We start from the raw sequence: 26622 nt of genomic DNA, 5'->3' as shown, positions 1-26622 counted from the left end.
GTGCAAATCAACCCCTGTGCAAATCAACAATTTAGACCTCAAATGTACATGGTGCGCTCTCCCTTCTGAGCCATGTTGTGCGTCCGCAGAGCGTTTTACATCCACATATGGGGTATTTCAGTACTCAGGAGAAATTGTGTTACAAATTTTGGGGGTCTTTTTTTTTTTTTTTTTTCTTTTACCGCCTGTGAAAATTAAAAGTATGGGGCAACACCAGCACGTTAGTGTAATATGCTGGTGTAGACCCCAACTTTACCTTGTCATAAGGGGTAAAAGGAGAAAAGCCCCCCAAAATTTGTAACGCAATTTCTCCTGAGTACGGAGATACCCCATATGTGGCCCTAAACTGTTGCCTTGAAATACAACAGGGCTCCAAAGCAAGAGAGCGCCATGCGCATTTGAGGCCTAAATTGGGGATTTGCATCCGCCAGAAAATACCCTACGGCAGTGTTTCCCAAACAGGGTGTCTCCAGCTGTTACAAAACTCCCAGCATGCCTTGACAGTCAGTGGCTGTCTGGCAATACTGGGAGTTGTTGTTTTTCTACAGCTGGAAGCTCCGTTTTGAAAACAGTGCCGTACAAGACGTATTTTTATTGGGGGGGGGGGGGACTGTGTAGGGTTATGTGTATATGTAGTGTTTTACTTTTTATTTTGTGTAGTGTAGTACATCGTAGTGTTTTTAGGGTAGATACACACGTGCAGGGGTTTACAGTGAGTTTCTCACTGGGGGTTTGAGCTGTGGTGGAGAATTTGCAGCATCTCATACTTGCAGCAGAAAACTCGCTGTTAACCCACCTGTGTGAATGTACCCTGTACAACCTCCAGCTGTTGCAAAACTACAACTCCCAGCATGCAGACAGTCCATACATGCTGGGAGTTGTAGTAATGCAACAGCTGGAGGCACATTGGCTGCAAAACACTGAGAGTTTGTTACTTAACTCCGTGTTTCACAACCAGTGTGCCTCCAGCTGTTGCAAAACTAGAACTCCCAGCATGTACAGTCTCTTTTTGCAACAGCTGGAGGCACACTGATTGCGAAACACTGAGTTAGGATACAAACTCTGTTTCACAACCAATTTGTCTACAGCTGTTGCAAAACTGCAATAATCAGCATGCATTGAGTCGAAGGGCATGCTGAGAGTTGTAGTTTTGAAACAACTGGAGGCACACTGCTACAACTCCCAGCATGCCCTTTGATAGTCTGTGTATGCTGGGAGTTGTAGTTATGCAACAGCTGGATACATACTTTTTCATAGAAAAAATGTGCCTCCAGCTGTTGCATAACTACATCCCCAGCATGCACAGCCAAAGGGCATGCTGGGAGTTGTAGTTGGAATGCCAGCTGTTGCAAAACTACAACTCCCAGCATGCCCTTTGGCTGTGCATGCTGAGAGATGTTTCTAAGCAACAACAGGAGGTGAACAGGCCTCACTTCCTGCTGTATCCTCACGCTGTTACCGATCCTGCTCTTCCTGTCGTCGCCGCACCAGAGGGGATCCCGGCCGGTCTGAATTGATATGGGGGGGTGCCAGGACAGAGGATAGATATCAGCAGTCACCCTGGTCCGGTTCTCGCCCGGCGTGTGGCAGGGACCGAAATTCCCACAGGCGTACAGGTACGACCGGTGTCCTTAACCTTTTAAGGATGCCGGGCATATGCATACGCCCTGCATCCCGTGTCCTTAAGGACGTGTGGCGTGTGCATACGCCCGTAGGAATTCCAGTCCCCGCCGCTAGCCGGTTGGGGACCGGACCGGAATGCCTGCTGAAATCATTCAGCAGGCATCCCGGCACATCGCCGAGGGGGGTCCTGAGACCCCCCCATGTCGGCGATCGCGGAAAATCGCATGTCAATTCAGACATGCGATTTTCTGCTATTCCGGGCTGATCGGGTCTCTCGTGACCCGATCACCCGGAAAATAGGGATGATCGGAGCTGTCAGGGACAGCCCCGATCATCCTGAGGGCTAGGAGCGAGGTCGCAGTGCTGCGATCTCCTCCTATCCCCTGCCATTGGTCAGAACTGATTCTGACCAATGGCAGGGCAGGACAGTGGGTTGCCATGGCAATCCCCCATTTTGCCCACCCCTGGATGTCGAGGGGAACATGGGGAGAAGATGGAGGCCGGTATCTGGAGGAGAAGATGCCTGGGGACCCACGATCGTCGCTGGAGACTGCTGGATCCTGGCTCAGGTTGGGAAACCACGTTGGGGGGGGGGGGGGGGGGGGGGGGAGATGATGAAAGTGAAAGTAAAGTGATCTTTACTGTGGCAACCACTAGGAAGGCCAAACTGAAACTCCCAGTGTTGCCCAAACGGTAGCCCTCCAGATGTTGCAAAACTACAACTCTCAGCATGCCTAGACTGCCGAGGCATGCTGGGAGTTGTAGTTCTATAACATCTGTCCCTTCAGAGTTTGCAATTTTTTTGACATTATTGAAAATTGCTGCTCTACTTTGAAGCCCTCTAATTTTTTCAAAAAACTAAAATATGTCCATTTTATGATGCCAACATAAGGTGGACATATTGTATTTGTTAATAAAAATAAAATTTATTGGGAATATCCAAGTAGAGAGCTTCAAAGTTAGAAAAATGAGAAATTTTCAAGAAATTTGGGGATTTTTCACCAAAAAAGGATGCAAGTAACGCTGAAAATTTACCACCAAAATAAAGTAGAATATGTCACGAAAAAAACAATCTCAGAATCATAATATTCGGTATAAGCGTTTTGGCGTTATTAATTCGTAAAGCGACGGTGGTCAGAATTGCGAAAAAGGGCTTAGTCCTTAAGGTGAAAAAGGGCGGCATCCTTAAGGGGTTAAGTACCAGGACGTCAGGGCGTACCTAAGGGGTTAATGTTTACTACTACTTGATTTTTTAGTACAAAATGTTCCTGACATTGTGTTCTGTGACTTGTAGATCACATGGGATATATTTGTAACATTCCTTCTAGTAACACAGAATACACAGCAAAGAACACAGAGATCTCTCTGACCCCAGGTCACGACAGTCTTCCAGGAATCGGTTATGGAGATCCTAATTTTCTGCTTTTAAGTAGAGATTCTCAAAAGTTGATGGAATGTTGCCGTCTTCTCACTGCAGTTTCTAGATACAACATATTTATTAACACAACCCACACAAAATAATAGTGACACACAGACAGCACCCCAAAAAGAGTAGAGCCCCATGTGAATGCTAGTTGCAAGCCATGAAAGTTCGTGGCAGCACGTGGCTCACTCCGTGGCTGTCTGTCAAATCCAACGTTTTTGCTATGTCAGTCTAGGCATCTAAAAGGTCTGGTCTGGTGGATGTCCGGGGAGTTATTAAAACAATGTTGCTTGCCAGGCTACTCCCATTAAAGTCAGTGAGAGTTCAGCAAATGACATAACCTCTCTGCTTCAGCTGCTTTAATGCCCCTAGAAAAGAATAAAGTGAGCATTTTTATCGTTTGAGGTACAAATGGAAGTTCTTAAACGCTCTTTTTGCCCTCAAAATAATAATAATAACTTCCAACTTTGTGCCTCCGCACAACAAAAATGCCAAACATTGTGCACTCTATATGGAAAATAGTGCCCTTAACGATCACGGCCGTAAATGTACGTCCTGGTTTGGCGGGACTTCGCGCACCAGGACGTACATTTACATCCTGTGTATGACCGCGAGCATCAGCAGCAGCCGGGGACCCGCCCGTAATGGCCGACATCCGTGATCGCGCGGATGTCTGCCATTAACCCCTCAGATGGCGTGATCAATACAGATCACGTCATCTGCGGCAGTGAGGTACTTTCAATGCCGCGGCGATCCGTTCATCCAGCATGGCGGCTGGAGGTCCCCTCACCTGGCTCCGGCTGTCTCCCGGGGTCTTTTGCTCTGGTCTGAGATCGAGCAGACCAGAGCAGAAGATGACCGATAATACTGATGAGTGCTATGTCCTATACATAGCACTGAACAGTATTAGCAATGAAAGGATTGCTATAGATAGTCCTCTATGGGGACATAAAAAGTGTAAAAAAAAAATAAAAATAAAAAATATATATATATATATATAAATATAATGTTAATTATCCCGTACAGTGAATGGCGTAAACGTAAAAAATAAAAAAAAAGTCCAAAAATGCAGCTTTTTTGACACATTTTATAAAAAAAAATTATATAAAAAAAATTATATAAAAGTTTTATATATGCAAATGTGGTATCGATAAAAAGTACAGATGACGGCGCAAAAAATGAGCCCTCATGCCACCCCATATACGGAAAAATGAAAAAGTTATACGTGGTCAAAATAGGGCGATTTTAGATTACTGATTTTGTACAAAAAGTTATAGATTTTTTTTAAGCGGTAAAAAAAAATAAAAGTATCTAGCCATGGGTATCATTTTAATCGTATTAACCCACAGAATAAAGAACACATGTCATTTTTACCATAAAGTGTATAGTGTGAAAACAAAACCCTCCAAAATGTGCAAAATTGTGGTTTTCATTTAAATTTCCTCCCTAAAAAAATTTTTTCCGGGTTCGCCGCACATTTTATGGTAAAATGAGTTTCATTACAAAGTACAACTGGTCACGCAAAAAACAAGCCCTAATATGGGTCTGTAGATGGAAATATAAAGGAGTTATGGATTTTAGAAGGCAAGGAGGAAAAAACGAAAATGCTAAAATAAAATTGGCCTGGTCCTTAAGGTTAAAATGGGCTTGGTCCTTAAGGGGTTAAAAGGAAATTGGTACTTTCTCTTGGCAACTGGTACCCTCTATTATGAATATTGCTCCTAGCAAATAAGGCCTATGAAGACAGTGGCCCTCATTTTCGAAGTCTATTCCAAGTAGGTTTTGTAATGCATTGTGAACATTATTGCGCCATCATACCCCCATACCCCCCCACCACAGCTTATTTTGGCCTTGAGGACACAGCCAATTTTCATTTTTGCATTTTTTTCCCCCTCCCCTTTTAAGAGCCTTAACACTCTTATTTTTTCTCCTTACAGACCCATATGAGGCCTTGTTTGTAAGACCAATTTTACTTTGTAATGACATTATTTGTGATGGAAAATTGAAAAGAAATCAGCAATTTTGCTAATTTTGTGGGGTTTGATAGAGTGGACATTTCTGCTAGCAGCAATACCAAATATGTTTATTTTAATAAATAGTAAAAAGGGGCGATTTCATTTTATTATTGACGGTAGGGGCTTACTAACTTTTTTGAAACTAAAATATTGAAATATTGCTTACTATTACTCCTAAGTGCTATATGCATAGCACTAATGAATGTTTTCTGCAATCCATTTTTACAGTCTGCCAGAAGGCAGACCATACAGATTGATCACAGAAAAGCAACATGGAGGAGGTAAGGAGACCTGCCGCCGCCATCTTGACTCACCAGACCCCCACAATCGTTCCCGACTCATCAAAGTCCCCTCAAGCCTTACAAAACTTAAGTATTGATCACAGCATCTGAATGGTCTTTGGCTGACATGAGGTGTGATCGGTGATGTTATCCATGAGGTCCTGGCTGCTTTAAACCGCAGCCAGCTTATATGTCACGTGTCCTCTAGGTGTTCAAGCCCACAAATTTACAAAGCTTTACACATCAAAATGGCTTTTTTAAAAAATGAAAACAAAAAGGACATAGTTAACCCCTTAACGACCATGGACGTGTATACATGTCCAATGGCCGTTACCGAGGTATGACGCTGGCTCCCGACTCGAGCCCGCGTCATACCGGCCGGCCCCCAGCTGATTCTTGCAGCTGGGGGCCGGCGTTAATAGCCGACATTCGGCGTTCGCCGCGGTCGGCTATTAACCCTTTAGATCGCTGCTGTCAAAGCTGACAGCGGCGTCTAAAGGTGCCTGTATCCAGTCCCTGATGGTCCAGTGGGGTGGATCGTTCCCCCGCAGCGCGATCGCGGGGGAGCGATCCACTGCTGAGGTAGCCTGAGGGCTTACCTCTCCTCCTGTGCCGGCTCCGGTGCTCTGAATGATACAGCCTGGCAGGACCAGGCTTTATCAATAGAGCGCAGAGCACACAGATGAATGGGATTGTATGTAATCCCATTCATCTGTATGAGGAATCAAATGATTCCTCCTAAAAGTCCCCTAAGGGGACTAAAAGTGTAAAAGAAAAAAAGGGAAAAAAAAGTGTAACACACACACATTAACCCCTTCCTTATTAAAAGCTTAAATCACCCCCCTTTTCCCAAATTCCATATAAATAATATATAAACATAATAAAAATAAACATATGTGGTATCGCTGCGTGCGTAAATGTTGGAACTATAAAAATATATCATTATTTAAACCGCACGGTCAATGGTGTACGCGCAAAAAAAATTCCAAAGTCCAAAATAGCATATTTTTGGTCACCTTTTATATCATGAAAAAGTGAATAAAAAGCGATCAAAAAGTCCGATCAATACAAAAATGGTACTGATAAAAACTTCAGATCACGTCGCAAAAAATGAGCCCTCATATGCAGAAAAATAAAAAAGTTATAGGGGTCAGAAAATGACAATTTTAAATGTATACATTTTCCTGCATGTAGTTATGATTTTTGCCAGAAGTACAACAAAATCAAACCTATATAAGTAGGGTATCATTTTAACCGTATGGACCTACAGAATAAAGAGAAGGTGTCATTTTTATCGAAAAATGTACTGCATAGAAACGGAAGCCCCCAAAAGTTACAAAATTGCATTTTTTCTTCAATTTTGTCGCACAATGATTTTTTTTCTGTTTTACCGTAGATTTTTGGGTAAAATGACTGATCTCACTGCAAAGTAGAATTGGTGGCGCAAAAAATAAGCCATCATATGGATTTTTAGGTGCAAAATTGAAAGGGTTAAGATTTTTAAAAGTTGAGGAGGAAAAAATGAAAGTGCAAAAATGGAAAACCCCGTGGTCCTTAAGGGGTTAAAGATGTCCAGTGGTAAGAAATGTATCCTCTGGATAGGGGATAAATATCTGATTTCAGGGGGTCTGATCTCTGGGACCCTGGCTCTGCTCTGCTAGATCGAGTTTGGTACCCAGCATGTCAGCTGGGGAAACATGCCCCATCCATTCATCACTGTGGGATGGCGGAGACATGCAAATGCTGTATCTACGCCTCTCCTATAGAGATGAATGGAGGGGGAGTGTTTCCACAAACTGACGTGCTGGATGCAAAACGTCATTTCAGGTAGCAGAGACAGGGCCCCGTACGGGAGATGGGGGGAGGGTCCCAGCGGTTCGACCCCCTGCGGATAGGGGATAAATTTCTTACCGCTGGACATCTTTAAGGGTCTATTCACACGTATTCTGCGCAGATTTGATGTGTTGGATTTTCTGCTGAAGATTTAAATGTAAACTGAATGACTGAACACAGCTTGAAATCCTGCTCATCAAATCTGTGCAGAATACTGTACGTGTGAATAGACCCTTAACCTAGTTCGATTTTTATCACACCAACAACTTTGTTCTGCCCTTCCTTTCAGAATGACTCTTTTAATTGTATGTTATTTTCTAGGTTAATAATATGTTTTTATTTATTTATATTTTGTACCTTTAAACTCTTTATTTTATTAACCACTTCCCTCTTCAGGACGTATGCGTACGTCCTGGGAAGGGGGCAGCAGCTATGGAGGGGGATTGCGACGTCATCCCGCTCCGTACCACGTCGCATCTGGCTGTAATCAACATCCAGGGGCCGCAGCTAAAAGCCTGTAGCAGCAATTGGCGCTGCAGGGCTATTAACCCTTTAGATCCCGCAATCAAAACTGATCGCAGGACCTAAAGCCGGCAACTGAATTTCTCGCTCTTCATTGGGGGACACCTAACTGATGGGTATATGCTCTTGCCACTAGGAGGCGCTGACACTAGGAAAAAGAAAAGTCGGCTCCTCCCTGACAGGATATACCCGCCCTCCTGCAGTGAGGTAACCAGTTTTATCTAGTGTCAGCTTGGAGGTGGATACGGTCTGGTTCTCTCCAGACCTGGTGTTTTTTATTATTTTTTAGTAAGGGCTGTTTAGTTAGATTTCTTACTCCCTTTTATTTCACTTTTTGAGGTGCGGCGACAGGAGCATGGCGCTGCCTGATTCCCCATATGCGGCTAAGGGGCACGGGACATTGATGGATGCACTGTCAATCCCTTCCCGCCAACAGCCAGCGCCTGTAGGTTGCACCCTGGGTCCGGGTCCCCCACTGCCCCTGCTCAGCCCGCTATCTGTAGCCTGGTATGATGCAGCGTGTCCATAAGCTGGTTGAAGACACCTGAGGGTGAGTATAAGGAACTGGCGTCTTCAGGTAAGTATGTGAGTCTCTCCGAGTTGCCCCATGTGCTTTATACAATGCACCACATATTGGATTACAGGATTACCTGCTTAGCCAGGTCCCTCTCTACATGCCTGCTACTCTGTCTGCAGGCTGGTATCTCTCTCCGCTGTGTGTTCCGTGTGCGGGACCCGACGTGGCCACGGCCTCCTTGCCACATGGCCAGACTGTGTCTGCTTGGTGTTCTAACCCACCTGGTCACCTCCCCCATGCGGCTGCTACTGCAGCTGTAGTCTGGAGTCTCTCTTCCAGGTGCAGTCCCGCAGAGTGTGTGCATGTGGGTTCTTAGGACCTTTTCTTCCTTTTGCGGAAACAGCAGCATCGCTCTGTTCTCCTTTCTTGGGTTGCACTGTTGGTCTGCTGGGGGCATTTCTCCTTTCCTGCTGGTTCCTTAGATGTCTGCGTTTTCTTTGGTGTCTGCAGTCTTGGTACATCACTGTTATCGTGGGGTCCCCCATGTCTCCTACATATGCTGGAACCGCTTTGTAGGAGTAGAGCCCTTCTGCCCTCTGAGCCAGTGGGGTGCGCCCAGGGGTTCCTGGTGATTCGTCCCCGCGGTTCCGAGGTGGTTGAGCACCTCTGTTCTTACATGGGGCATGCTGGGCACCTGTCGGTTCAGCCACTTCCGGGTGTGCCTTTCCGGGGTCCCTGTCCAGGGTGACTTAAGTGCCTACTAGGTGCCTACTGGTCTCTGTCTGGAATGGCTCTCAACACGTCTTGTATTTGTTGCCCAGCTTCAGTGTACGGGGTTCCGGTCCCTCTGGGGTCGCAAGGTGGCTCCTTTACGCCGTGAAGGTTGCCGCTGGGGTCTGGGGGCTCTCCCGGAAGGGATGTGTCCTTCTTACCCTTTGTCTGTGTCAGTCGTACTTCATTGACACCGCAGTCTTCTGGAGTCATCTTTCCTATGCCCAGACCCTGGGAGTCCAAGTTGGGTTCTCATTGGTTCTCCCTCCATTCTCGTTCTGACGGGATGTTTCTTGAGGCTGCTCAGGTCTCCTCGGTCCATTCTGGTCTATAACTGTTGGTCCCCTTATTTGGGGCTCTGTCCTACGATGCTACAGTGTGCCTTCTTTTCAGGCAGCTTTCCGGTTCCTTGAGCCTTAGTGAGGGTTCCGTTCTTGGACATTTGTAGCGGCCCGGCCCCGACTCCTCTGCGCTCCCTTTCCTCGAGCAGTATTTCTGTTCTGCACTCCTTCACTTCCTTATGGCAGTTTTTTCGCCTGGAGAGTTTTTCGTGGACATCTGTTTCCCTTTCTTCTGCTGGGTGCCTCTGGTCTCTACAGACTTTTCCTTTGGGTCCTGGTCCATCTCCTTGGACGGGAAATCTTCCGGGAGCTCTTTTTCTGGGCCTAGTGTGTCTCCGACCTGGGGGCTCATCTGCAGGCCTTACGGACATGTGAGTTCAGTCTTGGGACTGTCTCCTTTTTCGCTGGTGGTTGTTTTTTCCCACCATAGGGGACTGCTTTGGTATGTTCCATCAGTTAGGTGTCCCCCAATGAAGAGCGACTGAGAAAAGGTGATTTTTTTTGTGCTCACCATAAAATCTCTTTCTCGTAGCCTTCATTGGAGAACACCGCACCCAACCGTTTTTTGGTTTCTCCGGAATTCCTTTTTAGGGTCCTTCGGACGTATTTCCTCGTTGGCTTCTCCTACTGCTTTGTGACAAAACTGGTTACCTCACTGCAGGAGGGCGGGTATATCCTGCCAGGGAGGAGCCAACTTTTCTTTTTCCTAGTGTCAGCGCTTCCTAGTGGCAAGCGCATATACCCATCAGTTAGGTGTCCCCCAATGAAGGCTACGATAAAGAGATTTTACGGTGAGTACAAAAAAAATCTCCTTTTTGCTGGCTGGTTGCTATGGGTGATCGGGACCACCGCGGGGCAATCTCGCGGCCCTGATCACCTTAACTGATGACCGGAGGGTCCCTACCTTCCTCCGTGCTGTCCGATCTTTAGTTTGTGGCTCTAGCCTACTTTGGCAGGCTAGAGCTACAGACCGCAGGTAACACTGAATAATGCTGTACTGTGATTCCATGTAATAGTCCTCTATGAGAACTTGTAATAACAGTGTATAACCCCTTTTCCCATTTTTAAATAAAATGATGTAAACAAATAAACATGTGGTGTCGCCGCATGCGTAAATGTCTGAATTAGTCAAATATAATGGTAATTAAACCACACAGTAAATGTCCTAAACGTAAAAAGAATTGTGCATTTCTGGTCACTTCATATAGCAGAAAAAGAGCCATGAAAAGTGATAAAGTCTATTAAAAACAAAAATGGTACCGATAAAAACTACAGATCACGGCCCTGTATGTGGGAAAAATAAAAAAGTTATAGGGTCAGAAGGGGACAATTTTAAGCATACTAATTTTCTTACAAAAAGTAGTATTTTCTTTCACTAGCAAAATAAAACAAAACCTATATAAATTGGGTATCACTGGAATCATATGACTCTGCAGAATACAGATAATGGCCCAGATTTATCAAACTATGAGAGAAAAAAATTTAGTGATTTTCTCACAGCAACCACTCACAGCTCAGCTAACAAGCTCTGGTGAAGTGAAAGCTGAGCTGTGATTGGTTGCTGTGGGAAATTCACTAAATTTTTTCTCTCACACATTTTGATAAATCTGGGCCTATGTGTCATTTTCACCGAAAAATGCACTACGTAAAACTGCAACCCCCTAAAAGTTGCATAATGGCCTTTTTATTTTTTGCTTCACCATACACTTTGTGGTAAAATCAGTGTTGTCATTACAAATTACAATAAGTCCCACAAATAACAAGCCCTATAGATGAACAATTGCTGAAAAATTGGATGAGTTATGGATTTTAAAAGAAGAGTGGGAAAAAAATGAAGATGCCAAAAAATACCCGAAAAATTGCTGCGTCATTAAAAGGGTACTCCGCTTTGAGCAGGCAGAGGTCACACCCCCTCCCATAGACTTGCATTGAGTGACTTCACGAGGGTGTGACTTCACGAGGGGCATGGCCTTGACATCACGACCCCTGCCGCCCGCACCCAGCATTCTAAACAAATACAGGGTGCTGCACAGAGATCGCGGGGGTTCCAGCTGCAGGACCCCTCGGGATCAGACATCTTATCCCCTAACCTTTAAGGGGTTAATACATAAAATATATATATATATATATATATATATATATATACACACAGTACAGACCAAAAGTTTGGACACACCTTCTCATTCAGAGTTTTCTTTATTTTCATGACTATGAAAATTCTAGATTCACACTGAAGGCATCAAAACTATGAATTAACACATGTGGAATTATATACATAACAAAAAAGTGTGAAAATATGTCATATTCTAGGTTCAAGCCACCTTTTGCTTTGATTACTGCTTTGCGCACTCTTGGCATTCTCTTGAGCTTCAAGAGGTAGTCACCTGAAATGGTCTTCCAACAGTCTTGAAGGAGTTCCCAGAGATGCTTAGCACTTGTTGGCCCTTTTTGCCTTCACTCTGCGGTCCAGCTCACCCCAAACCATCTCGATTGGGTTCAGGTCTGGTGACTGTGGAGGCCAGGTCATCTGGCGGAGCACCCCATCCCTCTCCTTCTTGGTCAAATAGCCCTTACACAGCCTGGAGGTGTGTTTGGGGTCATTGTCCTGTTGAAAAATAAATGATGGTCCAACTAAACGCAAACCGGACGGAATAGCATGCCGCTGCAAGATGCTGTGGTAGCCATGCTGGTTCAGTGTGCCTTCAATTTTGAATAAATCCCCAACAGTGTCACCAGCAAAGCACCCCCACACCATCACACCTCCTCCTCCACACCAGCACACCTGTGAAGTGAAAACCATTTCAGGTGACTACCTCTTGAAGCTCAACAAGAGAAGAACCTAGAATATGACATATTTTCAGTTGTTTCACACTTTTTTGTTATGTATATAATTCCACATGTGTTACTTCATAGTTTTGATGCCTTCAGTGTGAATCTACAATTTTCATAGTCATGAAAATAAAGAAAACTCTGAATGAGAAGGTGTGTCCAAACTTTTGGTCTGTACTGTATATATAAAGAAATAAATAATAATATATATATATATATATATATATATATATATAATTTATTTGACACATATTTACACATATTGGAGCAGGCAGTGTGATGCAGGGACATCATGGTGCTGTGTACATATTGGGGTCATCAATTGATGTGGGATGAAACAAAGGTTAACGCTACTTAAATACATGGAGTTTGTACCTTATCATTGCCTCTACATTGGAGCATACTGTAAGTGTTTGCTGTAGGTGTTTGTCCAGCTTATTGTGTAAATGCTTTGTAATACAGTGTTTAGATTGCTTTTAGTCTTACAGATACTTCTCTCACCTTTGCACAGTTACATCTTTGAGCTCTTTGCTTGTGCGGGAATTACATATGAAACGAAGACAGGTCTTTTGGAGTTACTCGATCAGATCATTCAGCATGTAGGCGGAAGTAAGGAGTTCTCTGTTTTGGGTCCTGCCCACTTAAATATATGGTAAATTGGTTTTGCTAAGTCTATAAACATCTTTGATTTTCAGGTTCTGGGGTCTTCACTAACACATTAGGACTTCAGAAGTTGTCCGACATCATCCAGGTATGAAAGATTTATTCATACTAATAAACGGTGCAATCATAACCAATATGGCTTCTGTGAGATTTAAAATGAGTTCTTACCAAACCTTACCATACTCCTTAACATCTCCCAAAGGTGATAACATATTTAAGCAGTTTTTTTATTGATGCCTAACTAGGCAGATTTGTCATGGCGTTATTTTTTCTACAGATTGTATTTAATATTGAGGTCCCTGAGGGTTCATCTGCTCCAACCAGGAATCCGCAAATATCGAAATACTACAAGGTCAGTGATAAAACATGGTATACTTCAGTTATTAAGGAATGTGTTCACCTAATTTTGTATGTAGGTATAATGTTAAAGGAGAACTTTGGAAAAATTTATATTTCTCTATCGGCTCCATTGGGGGACACAGACCATGGGGACACAGACCATGGGTGTATGCTGCTGTCTCTAGGAGGTATGACACTATGGCAACAAAATAGTCGGCTCCTCCCAGCAGGATATACCCACCTCCAGGCCCTGAGCTAATCAGTTTTAGCTTAGTGTCTAAAGGAGGTGGACATGGTCTGGAATTCTTATCTTTTATTATTTTCCTAGTTAGGGATGTGTTAGTTTTTTATTCCTTTTTCTTTTATGTTTTCAGGTGGGGACTCAGGAACTGCGGCTCACTGTTTCGCGATTGAGGGGGCACAGACATTGAGTATATGTGCTGTTAACCCTCTCTCGCCAACGGTCAGCGCCTGGGGTTGTACCTCATGGGTCCGGGTCCCCATATTCCCTGCTCGCCTCGCTCGCACATGGTAGCTCGGCGTGATGCAGGTGACAGAAAGCTGACTGAAGTCCTCACAGAAGACTCCATTAGTTAAGTTCTTCTGACTGAGGTGAGTATATATTCCCTTTCTCCCTTAGGTGCAGACTTTCAACTTCTGGAGACCCTCAGTTTTTGGCCCACCTTTCAGGGTCTAATGGGGCTGGCCTGGACAAGGGGCTTTATCTTTATTTCTGGGGCGAGCAGTGGCATACTTGAGTGAATGGCTCACTTTATTCACATGCTTATGTGTGTGTGTGTGTGTTTTTACTTGTGCGGCTGACAGCCATGGCGCTTATACTGTACAGGCGCATGAAGCACCAACTTACTTTCACTTTCGGCAGCAGACTGCTGCCAGCGAATATGAGTCTCGCCCGCTCACTTCCCCGCGAGCGCATATGCGGATGACATGTGCGCTCGGGGCAAGGAGTGGGCGCCATTACTATTTTCTTCTTCGGCGGCCGGGGCACTATAGCTCCGCCCACAGGGCCGCCAGAGCTTACTGGAGGCACGAATCGTCCTCCAATCAGCGCCGTGCGCGCGATTATAGCTGGCAGGGGCCAATCAGACAGTACCCCTGCTCCAGGCACGCCCCTCTCTGGCTATTGGCTGTTTTTTTTTCCCTCTCTATCTACACTAGAGCGGAGTTCTCCTCACAGCAGCTGCCCTGGGGACACAGACTCGGGTGAGAGAGTTCTTTTTTCATTATGTCCGTACCCAGAACTGTTCCTCCCTCTAAACAGACAACTGGAGTGTTAGTTTCCAATTTTGTCTGTAAGAGCTGTAATTCCAAAATGCCTGGTACTGCTGAACCCACTTGCTCTGCCTGCTCCCCCAGACCCCCTGGCCCCCCGGATGCTCTTTCAGTTCTGGTGGATTCGGCCGCCCCTCCAGCCTGGGTTTCTTCCCTATCCCAGTATATGGCTGACTTGACTCAATTCTCCCGTTCGGTGGCTGAGGCCTCCCGTGATGTGGTGTCTTCCTTGAGGTCTGCCCTGCCCTGGCCCTCTAAAGGGTCTTCTCCACATGCTTCACGCTCTCACAAGCGCTTCTTCTGAATCTTCCATTGAGTCTTCAAGTAGACGTGGGTGCTCCCCTCGTGCGTCCCGCCCCCCCCTTGTCATCTGTTCACAAACGTCGCTCTTCCAGAGGACGTTCCCGGAGTTGCCGCTCTGCCTCGCCAGAGCCGTGTACCCAATCAGGGTCACCCCCTCCAGGGCTGCCTCCACTCGTTCACATTCTCCTGGTGAACTGGCGGATGAGGCTTCCGAATCGGCATCTGACTCAGAGATCCGCTCGGATACAGTTGAAACGGTGAACTCATTGGTTGCGGCCATAAGAGACACCTTTCACTTAGAGGACCCAGGATCTTCCGACGTGACTCCTGAAGTATCCTTTCATCGTGCTAAACCAGCACCTCAAATGTTCAGCTCTCTCGCTGAATTTGACACCCTTCTGGAATGTGCATGGAAACATCCGGACAAGAGGTTCCCGGGAATGAAGAAGGTTCAAGTAAATTACCCATTCGCCAAGGACCTTGTCTCTAAGGTGGTTTCCCCTCCCTCGGTGGATCCACCAATTTCCCACCTCTCTAAGGCTACTACACTGCCGCTAGTAGACGCGGCTGCCTTCAAGGATCCGACGGACAAGAAGGTGGAGTCCTTAGCGAAGTTTGCCTCTGAAGCAGCAGGCTCTTCTCTGCTTCCCACCTTCGCCTCTGCATGGGCATCCAAGGCCCTATCGGTGTGGTGCTCAGAACTCTGTCAGGGAATCCTGGCGGGATCCCCCCCAGAGGATCTGTCTGCTTTGGTTCTCCAATGCTCTAAAGCTGGGGACTTTCTGTGCACAGCTTCCATGCGGTGAGCCCGATGTGCTGCCTTTGCTGTGGGTCACCTAGCGGCCCTCCGCCGTTCCATGTGGCTTAAGGCATGGGATGTGGATGCCGTGTCCAAAAGGTCTCTCACTGAGCTTCCTTTTACTGGTACCCGTCTTTTTGGCAAGCGTCTTGACGAGATTATCTCTGAAGCGACGGGGGGTGAGAGTTCCTTGTTGCCTCAAAATAAGGCTCGTTCTACTTCCCAGAGGAAGTCCTCTTCCTTATGGTCCTTTCGGACTTTAGGCCCCAATAAGGGGTCTGGGCAGGCGCCTTCGCGGGACAAGAAGGCTTCCTCGTTCCGGGCGCGCCCGTCTTGGAAGTCGGACACCAACCGTTCCGACTGTTTTGCGGCCAAATTGGGCAACCGCAAACCCACTTCCGCATGAAGTGAAGCCCCCAGCCACAGATTTATCTCGGGTGGGAGGTCGTCTCTTACTTTTTCGAGACATCTGGACCACACACATTCAGGACTCTTGGGTCAGGGATGTGGTGTCCAACGGATACCGAATCGAATTTGCCTCTCTTCCGAGGGATCAATTTTTTTCAGTCCCGGGCCCCCCGGTCGCCTTCTCTGGCGAAGCAGTTTCGGGAGGCCCTCCAGTCCCTACTTCTCCAAGGAGTTATTGTCCCCGTTCCTCCAGGAGAATGTTTTCGGGATTTCTATTCCAATCTTTTTGTGGTCCCCAAGAAGGGCGGTTCTGTGCGGCCAATCTTGGACTTCAAACGTCTCAACCGTCATCATCTCATCCACCACTTCCGAATGTAATCTCTCCGTTCCGTAGTGGCATCCGTGGAACAAGGGGAGTTTCTTTCTTCGGTGGACATCAAGGATGCTTACCTCCATGTTCCAATATCTCCTGGCCATCAGCGGTACCTCCACTTTGCGGTTCCGGAGGGGCATTTTCAATTCGTAGCCCTCCCCTTTGGTCTGGCCACTGCTCCTCGGGTCTTTACCAAGATCTTTGCACCAGTGATAGCCCTGTTGCGGTCGAGAGGAGTCTCGGTGATCCCTTACCTGGACGACCTTCTCATCAAGGCTCCCACCAGAGTCCAGACTCTGGAGAATGTGGATCTCATTCTCCAGACCTTGGATCGCTTCGGGTGGATGGTCAACCAGGACAAGTCTGTCCTCTCTCCCACCCAGTCTCTGATCTTCTTGGGACTTCAATTCAACACGGCCTCGGTTCGGATTTGCCTTCCGCCGGACAAACGTCTGACTCTCCTGTCAGGAGTCCGCTCTCTTCGGGCCCAGGTCCCAGTTTCCATCCGCATTTGCATGGAAGTCTTGGCTCGGATGGTAGCGGCCATGGAGGCCGTACCCTTTGCCCAGTTTCATTACCGCCCCCATCAACTGGCGATTCTCTCTCAATGGGACAGATCTCCTTTGTCTCTCGATCGCAAGATTACTCTCCCTCGTCGGATCCGTCAGTCTCTGCTCTGGTGGCTCCGCTCCCCCCTTCTTCTTCTATACTTTCTGTTGCTCCTGGTCCAGAGTTGTGTGTTTCCGGCATCCCTCGTGAATGTGACAAATGTTCTGTACAAATGTTTGCATGTGTCTGCTGCAGCCAATCACTGTCATCAGAGGTCACTTGGTAAAGGAAGTGCTTGTGACCACTGTGCTTGAGGCCAATGTTTAGCTGCAAGGACCTGTGTAAGGTAACGTCATCAGGGCACTTCCCCTTATGACTACTGCACAGCAGCAGCACTGGATCTGCTTGTTGGCATCCTTATTGCATTGCTATACGGTTCCCTTTAGTTTCCCTTTAGGAATACTCAAATGTCTGATCTAGAGAGTTGCAAGTATACCACCAGACAACCTTACAATGCCCTTTTGAGTATTGTGCATTAAGCCATTAGTATAGTACTAATCCAATTGTACCTGTGCATGGCAACTTTAGCACCCAGAGTGCAGTTGCTTCTCTCCAAGCCTGTTGTCAAATTAGCTAGGACTTTAAAGGGGAACTTCAGTACTTAACAAATACCCTATCCACAGCATAGGAGATAAGTGTCTGCCCACAGGAGTTGGGGGGGGGGGTTAAGTGGTGTGACAGCTGGGACCCCTGCGATATCCTGTCTGGCTCCAAGGCCATCTCCATGCATGGAGCTCTGTCAACCATCGCACAAAGTGGTGGCCAACATGCTGCCTCCATGCATCTTTATGGGAGCACTCGTGTATCTCTGGCTCTCCCATAGAGATGCATGGAAGGGGCGTGTCAACCACCACTTTGTGCGGAGTAGTTGCCGCTCCGTACATGGGGAGAGCCGGGGCACCAGGGGCAGGCAATCAGACACTTACCCCCCTATCCTGTGGATAAGGGGATGACGTGTTAAGTACCAGAGTTTTCTTTTTAAAGGCTGCTAACTGTATGAGCAGGCAGTGCTGTGAGATTTCACCTTCTACTCTTTAATTTCAAAGTGACTTCGGGAGATTATATATTTTTTCTATCTTTTCCACCTGTCTTCAGGTCCATATCCATCCGGACAACAGCCAGAGGAAAAAGCCTCGGGGAGACATCTGGAGTATCAGCAGAAAGCAGGGAGGTAAGTTTGTCTACATTTACACTTCTTTTATGTCTTGTTATTAAAGGCATTGTCTACTTTAAAAAAAAAAAAAAAAGTACCTTCTATATATCCTTTATAGCTGGTGAGGGTTTGTGATTCCAAATAGATCATAGTTACATCATTTATAAGACATCTAGACTATATATCTAGCCCCCCAGCACATTTATAATATGCCTGCAGCGCATTAATAAAGATATGACTCCCGCCGGCGCATTAATAAATATACCCCCCCGCTGGCACATTTAGAAATATACCCCCTGCCGGCGCATTTATAAATATATACCCCCTGCAGCGCATGTATATTGTGCCCCCCGCTGCACAAGTATAAAGTTATAAAGTACTACGCAGCGCTTCTATATACATATGCCACTGCAGCGCTATATGTGAAAAGCATTCTAGCAGCAGCATCGGCCGCCTGATGCTGCTGATAGAAATACTTTTCATACGTAGCGCTGCGGCGGCATATGTATATAGATGCGCTGGGCTGAGCAGATAACTCTATATGTCTGCCCCCACAGCGCTTCTATATACATGAATGAAAAGTATTTCTGTCTGCAGCGCATAGTGCCAGCAGCCGGAGGGATGTTATAACGGGTCTTAACGGATGAATATTTATTCAGCCGTTAGCACCCGTTATTTCATCCGTTATTATACATCCGTTTTTACACAGAAAACGGACTGTTAATAATGGATGAGTACTCATAGTGTGAAAGGAGCCTAAAGCTGAAAAAAAAACATGACTATCCAATTTAGCTTATTACGCTGTAGTGTCTATCCATGTAGAAGCCAATTTCCTAATTTTTTCCAGAATCTAATGACTGTATCCAGTAATATTATTACACTCCTGTCAATCAAGCAACCAATCAAATCAATCCTCAAACTGAGAGTGGGGTTAGTGCAGGGCTAAGGAGGCAGAGCATGATACAAGAATTCATGAAGCACACTAGATAGAATTAATTTGTCATGCTATGCCCCCTTTGAGACATGACCTAGTGTATGAGGTATGCTTATACACTTCCTTTAAGCAGAGTCCACTGAAAATGGAATGTGTGTGCTGCTCAGAAGCTTGTCTTTGGGGCTTTATTGCGTTATCCTTATGATAGGTGGCGCCAGAGTTTTTTGCACTCTATATCCAATATCGGAGATAAATTTGTATGAGTGGAAGGGTTTCTGTTGCCTGGTCTGAGATTGCCAGGTTCACGTTTTTCAAATTTTTTCCCTCTATCTTGCAGGGAAGATTCTTAGCTACTGGTGCTTCAGTCCTGGCTACACAATGCACGACCTAGTGAGTCAGGGAGTACGGAGTATTATTTTGACCAGTGGGACCCTGTGTCCTCTCAGCTCCTTCACCATGGAAATGCAGATGTAAGTTACATAAGACATGCTGGAAGTTGTAGTTTTACAACAGCAAGGAAACCTAACTTGTATATGTCTCTAACTGTTACATTTATGTGCATTTATGTTTTTCATTGTTTCGTAGATTACAAGCCACTGGTACTGCTTATTGTTATTGTCTAACTCTCATTCATTACTTCATAATTTTTAGCCCTTTTCCCGTGTCACTGGAAAACCCACATGTCATTGAAAAACATCAAATTTGGGTCGGAATTGTTCCTCAGGGACCTGATGGAGCTAAACTTAGCTCCGCTTTTGATAGAAGGTAAAGTCAGCACAATACCAGAGCCTGAACCTCTTCATTCTCATGGTCTCTAGACATGTAAGAGCTTTCTTCTTGGGGCTGCTTTTCTATTATTCCTTCTAGAAATATGTAAATACCTCAACACCTAAGTGTTACCATTCTTTTGTCAATAGGGCAGAGTCAGACTGTGTAGGGACATGCCCCTTTAACAATAGGTAATTGTATCACCAGTTTGTCAAATCATTCACACAATGGCCCTGATTTACTATTGTAAACCCGACCTGTTTTGTTCGGGCTGTGTGCCAGAATTTGTGCCAGAAAATCAAAAACCCAAACAATTCTCCATTTTACTGAGAGAATCTGAGAAGGGGGCGTGGCTGTCAGGAAAAGAGGGCGTGGTTACCGAAAAGGGGACATGTTCCCGACATTTTCAAAAAATCCCAACATATTTACTAAGGTTTCCACAGAAAATATGGTGTATTTGAGCTCTGTAAAACCCCACAGATCAGAGCATGTGTTAAAAAAAAATAAAAATAAAAAACATAGGGAAAATTGCAAAATGTAGGGAAACATTAGTAAATACTGTGGAAAAATATCTGCTGGGGGAAAAAACTGACAAAGAACATTACATTTATTCCTTGTGAGCTGAAAGGTTACAGTAATAATTTTTGATACTATACGAGACTATTTCCTGGAATTGCTGTTTATACAGTTATAAATTGTTCATCAGGCACCGTGGCTCTTCATTCAATGTACAATATCTAAACGTTGCTTTTCAGCTGGTAGTATTACAATGTGAATCTGTAACATTGTTGCTCCACTTTGATCTAATCATGCTTGTTGTGTGCTATTGCATTTTTCCGTTTTATTTTTTCTACAGATTTTCGCCAGATTATTTATCATCTTTGGGGAAAACAATTGGTAATTTTCACTCGATTATCGTATCATTTTGCATGCTTTTCGTGTGCACTTATACAATGCATTCAGACTCTTTTACTTTCTTTACATGTTATGTTGTGGCCTGAAGAGATTCAGGTTACTCCCCCCCCCCCCCTAACAATTCTTCACTCAATACCCCACAATGAAAAAGTTAAAACAGAACATTAGAAATGTTTGCCAATTAAGAAAAAACTAAAATATCGCATGGCCAGAAGTATTTAGACCCTTTACTTAGTACTTAGTTGAAGCCCCTTTGGCAGCAATTACAGCCTTCAGTCTTCTTGGGGATGAGGCCACAAGGTTTGCACATCAGTCTTCTCTGTAGATCCCCTCAAGTTCTTTTAGGCTGAATGGGGATAGATCAGGTTTTCATTAGGAATATCTCTTTACTTTGCTCCATTCATCTTCCCCTCAACCCTGACAAGTCTCCTTGTCCTAGATGCTGAAAAACACCTTCACAAGGTGACTCTGCCATCACCATGCTATACTGTGGTGATGGTATTGGGCAGGTGATGAGCGGTGCCTGGTTTCCTCCAGTCATGACACTTGGGCTATGTTCACATGGCAGAATTTCTGCACAGAATGCTACATGAATGTATAGTCAATATTCTTCAATGGGATTCCACTGTCCCAATTACACTGCAGAATTTCCACTGCAGGAATTCCATTGAAGTGAATTGGCTATAAATTCATGCAAAATTCCGTGCTCTGCTGTGTGAACATGGCCTTTAGAGTAAATGTCAAAAAGTTTTATCTTGGTTTCATTACACCAGAGAATTTTGTTTCTCACAAGCTTTAGAAGCTTTTTTTTTTTTTTTCATGCTCCAGGTGGGCTTTCACTTCATCATTGTGGCATTTTGAGTTCAGATGGGGGAAAGCTTTAAATTTTAGCACAAGGCCTCACCTTAACAAAATGTGAAAATCTTTCTACTTCTCTGTACAGGGGAGGGACTTTGTGTCTGATCTCCACCTTTCCTGTGCAAAGAGTGCACCTCCTGCTGTCAAGCTTGCTCTTCTGTGCATTAGGGTATGTTCACACTGCGGAATTGTAGCTGAATCTTCGCTCGCAGAATTCAGCGAGCAGAGATTCAACCTCGCAGTCAGCGGCGGAGGTAGGACCGCGCGACACTGCATAGCCGTCACCATTGACGGCTATGCAGTGCTCGCATGAACATGTTCTTTCTTTGCGCTGAACAATTTCAGCGGCGGAATTGTCCACCGCTGAACTTCCGCAGTGTGAACAGGTCTCGCGGAAGGCCCATTCACACAGATGCCCATTCACTGTGCGGAATTTTACTTGCGGAATTCCGCAGGGATTCCGCAGTGTGAACATACCCTTAGGATTGGACTTCCTGTCTGAGTGCCATTTGTCTGTGCTGGGGACGAACTTCTTGGTTTTCCATGAGATGCTCCATCTGCTCCCACCTTTGCCTACTGAGTCTGTCCTCTGTGGGTTACCTTTTTTTTTCTGAAGTTTAAAATTTTGTTTCCAGGTAACATTTCTCGCGTGGTTCCTCATGGCCTGCTAGTCTTTTTCCCTTCTTATCCAGTCATGGATAAAAGTCTAGAGTTCTGGAGGGTGAGGATATCATTCAGTTGAGTTAGTCCTGCACACGGTTTAACGAATGTACATTCATGTTAACCTGTTCTTTTTTTTCTTCAGGAGAATGGCCTCACCTCACGGATTGAAGACATGAAACCAATGTTTGTGGAGCCAAGAGGAAAAGGATCCTTCACAGAGGTGAGGAAAGCAGAACTTGATATCAAGGAACTCCATGTATCTAAAAGCAGTCACCTGATCACATGCTGGCTTTAGTGGGAACATGAGTTATTGTCACAGGGAAGCGCTAACAATGTATAAATTAATATACAACTCAAAATGTAAACCTCCCTGTATGTAAGGAAGTGAGTGCAGAACACAGAATAATTAGAATACTCTACTTGTTATTTAGCATGTGGCTAATGTTTACATTATGGATGGAAAAAGCTTTAAAGTTGTAAGATGCAACTCCACATAACAGTAATACTGTCTGCTGATTCATGTTTGTGTTATGTTATACCTGTTCACACTGCTGTGTACTGTGTGGACATTATCCTCCTCACCCTCCTTAATTGGGCAGCAGGCTTGTTTCACGGGCAGCCCTCCAGTAGTACGCTGATGTCACAGCTGCTGTTTCTTCACGCCTGCTCACAGCTGGGCCAAGTGGGGAAGCTGCAGCAGTGATTTCAGGATGCTCCTGGAGCGCTGCCTGTGCACCAAGCTGCTGCCTGAATAAGGAGGATAACAGGCAAAACGGGATAGATTAGTATCATTATGATCAGATTTTTTTATTTAAAGTTACAGTGTGCTGAATTATGCAGTGCTGACTGTATGCTTTTTTTATCTAGATAATGGATGCATTTTATGAAAGAATCCATGCTCCCAACAGTAGTGGTGCCAGTTTCTTCGCAGTATGTAGGGGCAAGGTGTGTGTTTTATGTTGCTTACTCAATTGGCCCAGCCTATATATTTTACTTTGCGTATCTTATAGCAATGGTTTCTTTCCAGGCTAGTGAGGGGTTAGATTTTGCAGACTGCAATGGCAGAGGTGTTATCATTACTGGCCTCCCGTTCCCTCCACGAATGGATCCTCGTGTGATTTTGAAGATGCAGTTTCTAGATGAGATGAGACGATCAAAAGGCACTGTTGGGCAGGTATTAACAACTTTTTGGTAATAACATTTTTGACTTGCATGTTCTTTTTTCTGATCTTTGTATCTATATGAATAAACAAGGGATTTTCTTCCAACAAGCTAAAAAAAATACAATCTGAAACTAAATCTGAGAGCTCAGCAGTCTGCAAAATGGTAGTTTTGCTTTTAATGTACCCTGATTGCTTAGTGCGCACACTTTGCTGCTCAGAGCAATCATGGCATATTACATGCAAAACTTTTTTGCAGACTAAACAAATCACTGGCTGGGCTGTCAGGTTCGGTTTCAGAATTAAGGGGGGGGGATTTATCATATATACACTGTTTTCAGGCTCTATCTTGTGTTAAAAAAAAAGTATAAATTGAGTATTTTGCATGTTTTTTTGTGTAATTTTTGGTAGAAGATCACATCTGGAATTCTAAGTTACGGTCTATGGTAGAGCTAATTATGCAGTGTCCCTCAATCAACTGCGTATTTTCAGTATAGACTCTTAATGTTTGTGCAAGTAGCAAATTACCCAAAAATAAACCAGCACGGAGGACGTGTAAAACTTCGCTCTAAATCTGGGTCACCTAAGTAATAACTGTTATGTCCCGGCACTTTGGAGAGGCCGTGACCCCCTCGCAGTGATGCCCGGTATTAACCCATTGGACACGGAAATAAAATCTGATCACCGGTCTAAGGCTGGGTCCACACTACGTTTTGTCCCATACGGGAGCGCATACGGCAGGGGGGAGCTAAAAGCTCGCGCTCCCGTATGTTACCGTATGCGCTCCCGTATGTCATTCATTTCAATGAGCCGACCGGAGTGAAACGTTCGGTCCGGTCGGCTCATTTTTGCGCCGTATGCGCTTTTACAACCGGACCTAAAACCGTGGTTGACCACAGTTTTAGGTCCGGTTGTAAAAGCGCATACGGCGCAAAAATGAGCCGACCGGACCAAACGTTTCACTCCGGTCGGCTCATTGAAATGAATGACATACGGGAGCGCATACGGTGACATACGGGAGCGCAAGCTTTTAGCTCCCCCCTGCCGTATGCGCTCCCGTATGGGACAAAACGTAGTGTGGACCCAACCTAAGATATCCAGAAATACTTCCCGGCAGCTTAGCGGAGCTGAACGGGACCACTTTGGTAAAACCGCAGTGGTCCAATCAGCTATGAGGAGTGAGGAGGTAGAATGTTCAAACTGTGTAAAATTTAAAATCTGCTGTTCTTGATGAGTGCGGGAGATTGCACCTGTGTAGGCTGTAACCATGGGTACCAAACAGCTAAGAATACCACTGTATGTGCAGGGAGGAAGAAGGAGGTACAGCTGTTAGGTCTATGTATATGTGCGATCAAGTGTATGCAGCAGAGCTGAGTGTGTGACTTTGTAAATGCAGCAAAGCTGAGTGTGTGATTGTGTGTATGCAGCAGATCTGTGTGTGTGATTGTGTGTATGCAGCAGATCTGTGTGTGTGATTGTGTGTATGCAGCAGAGCTGTATGTGTGATTGTGTGTATGCAGCAGAGCTGTGTGTATGCAGCAGAGCTGTGTGTGTGATTGTGTGTATGCCGCAGTGCTGTGTGTGTGATTGTGTGCATGCAGAAGAGCTGATTGTGTGTATGCAGCAGAGCTGAGTGGGTGGCTGTATGCAGAGCTGAGTGTGTGACTGTGTGTGTATGCAGCAGAGCTGTGTGTGATCATGTGTATGCAGCAGAGCTGAGTGTGTGATCATGTGAATGCAGCAGAGCTGAGGGTGTGATCATGTGTATGCAGCAGAGCTGAGTGTGGGATCATGTGTATGCAGCAGAGCTGAGTGTGTGATCATGTGTATGCAGCAGAGCTGTGTGTGTGATCGTGTGCATGCACCAGAGCTGAGTGTGTGATTGTGTGCATGCAGCAGAGCTGAGTGTGTGACTGTAAATGCAGCAGAGCTGAGTGTGTGACTGTAAATGCAGCAGAGCTGAGTGTGTGACTGTAAATGCAGCAGAGCTGAGTGTGTGACTGTATGCAGCAGAGCTGAGTGTGTGTATGCAGCAGAGCGGAGTGTGTGGTTGTGATTGTGCATACAGTGTGTGGTTGTGATTGTGCATAGAGTGTGTGATTGTGAGTATGCAGCAGAGCTGAGTGTGTGATAGGGCTGCAGCTAACGTTTATTTTAATAATCGATCATTTGTCGATTATTTTATCGATTAATTGGAAAAAAAAAACGTCAAAATGCCAAAATAAGGGCTCCAGGTGATTCTGCTTGAAGAATTATGTACAATGGCCATATGAAAAGTTTTTAGAATGTTATGTGACCAAACAACAGCAATTTTGGCCTTTTTTAAATAATTTAAAAAAAAATTTTTTTTGTTTACGCTGGTTGCTGTACCTGATCATTATTAATGATCCTGTACAGAAACTATCGTAAATTTGATATTGCTGCATGGGTAACTGACTGAACTATTAAAATAAAATGTTAATGATTTACTAACATTTAATTTTAATAGTTCAGACAATTAGCCATGTATAGCAATAGGAAAAGGTGGAGCTAATTTTTATTGGGGGTGCGGTTTATTTACATTTTATTTGTTTTTATAGTTTACACTTTTTAAATAGCACTCCTATACACATGGGGGTATTTTCAGACTGCAGAGCATTGCACTTGACCCATGTCTGTAGTACAGACTCTAGGATGCAAATGCTCTACACCCCTCCCCCCTATGTGTATAGCAGTATATATGTACTACATACACACTGTTTTACCCATGGGGGTATGTGCAGAGCATTGCATCCTTGTGTCTGTACTACAGACACAAGGGTGCAATGCTCTGCACATACCCCCATGTGTATAGTAGTGTAAGTGTGTACTACATGCACACTGCTATACACATGGTAGTATGTGCAGAGCATTGCATCCTAGTGTCTGTACTACAGACACAGGGGCGCAATGCCCTGCATATACCCCTATGTGAATAGCAGTGTGTGCAGAGCATTGCACCCCTGTGTCTGTAGAACAGACACTAGGATGCAATGCTCTGCACATACTACCATGTGTATAGCAGTGTGCATGTAGTAAACACACTACTATACAGATGGGGATATGTGCAGAGCATTGCATCCTAGTGGATGACACTAGGGTGCAATGCTCTACAGATACCTCCCATGTGTGTGTTAATATGCAATAACAGTAGCAGTGTGCATTAAACTGCAGGAAACTGTCCTACTGGTGGCAGTAGTACAGAGTCCTC

General features: G+C 45.1%; 1 protein-coding gene across 6 annotated transcripts in view; it reads left to right on the top strand.

Annotated features, from left to right (window-relative positions):
• The window catches only part of RTEL1 (regulator of telomere elongation helicase 1), a 169983-nt gene that overhangs the window by 61004 nt on the left and 82357 nt on the right, over positions 1-26622 (top strand). For 5 of the 6 annotated variants that reach the window (XM_056549286.1, XM_056549291.1, XM_056549292.1 and 2 more), the window contains exons 12-22: positions 12667-12764; positions 12851-12906; positions 13096-13170; positions 18038-18113; positions 19367-19499; positions 19681-19794; positions 20654-20694; positions 22206-22291; positions 22376-22453; positions 23101-23178; positions 23261-23407. In XM_056549286.1, coding sequence (XP_056405261.1) covers positions 12667-12764; positions 12851-12906; positions 13096-13170; positions 18038-18113; positions 19367-19499; positions 19681-19794; positions 20654-20694; positions 22206-22291; positions 22376-22453; positions 23101-23178; positions 23261-23407 — 982 coding nt within the window. The remainder of the gene's footprint in view (positions 1-12666; positions 12765-12850; positions 12907-13095; positions 13171-18037; positions 18114-19366; positions 19500-19680; positions 19795-20653; positions 20695-22205; positions 22292-22375; positions 22454-23100; positions 23179-23260; positions 23408-26622) is intronic. The other variant, XM_056549289.1, reaches the window with a different exon arrangement.

This window comes from Hyla sarda, chromosome 12 (genome assembly GCF_029499605.1).
Source record: "Hyla sarda isolate aHylSar1 chromosome 12, aHylSar1.hap1, whole genome shotgun sequence".
In the NCBI taxonomy this organism is placed as follows: Eukaryota; Metazoa; Chordata; class Amphibia; order Anura; family Hylidae; genus Hyla; species Hyla sarda.
This window is presented reverse-complemented; position numbering and strand designations above follow the sequence as displayed.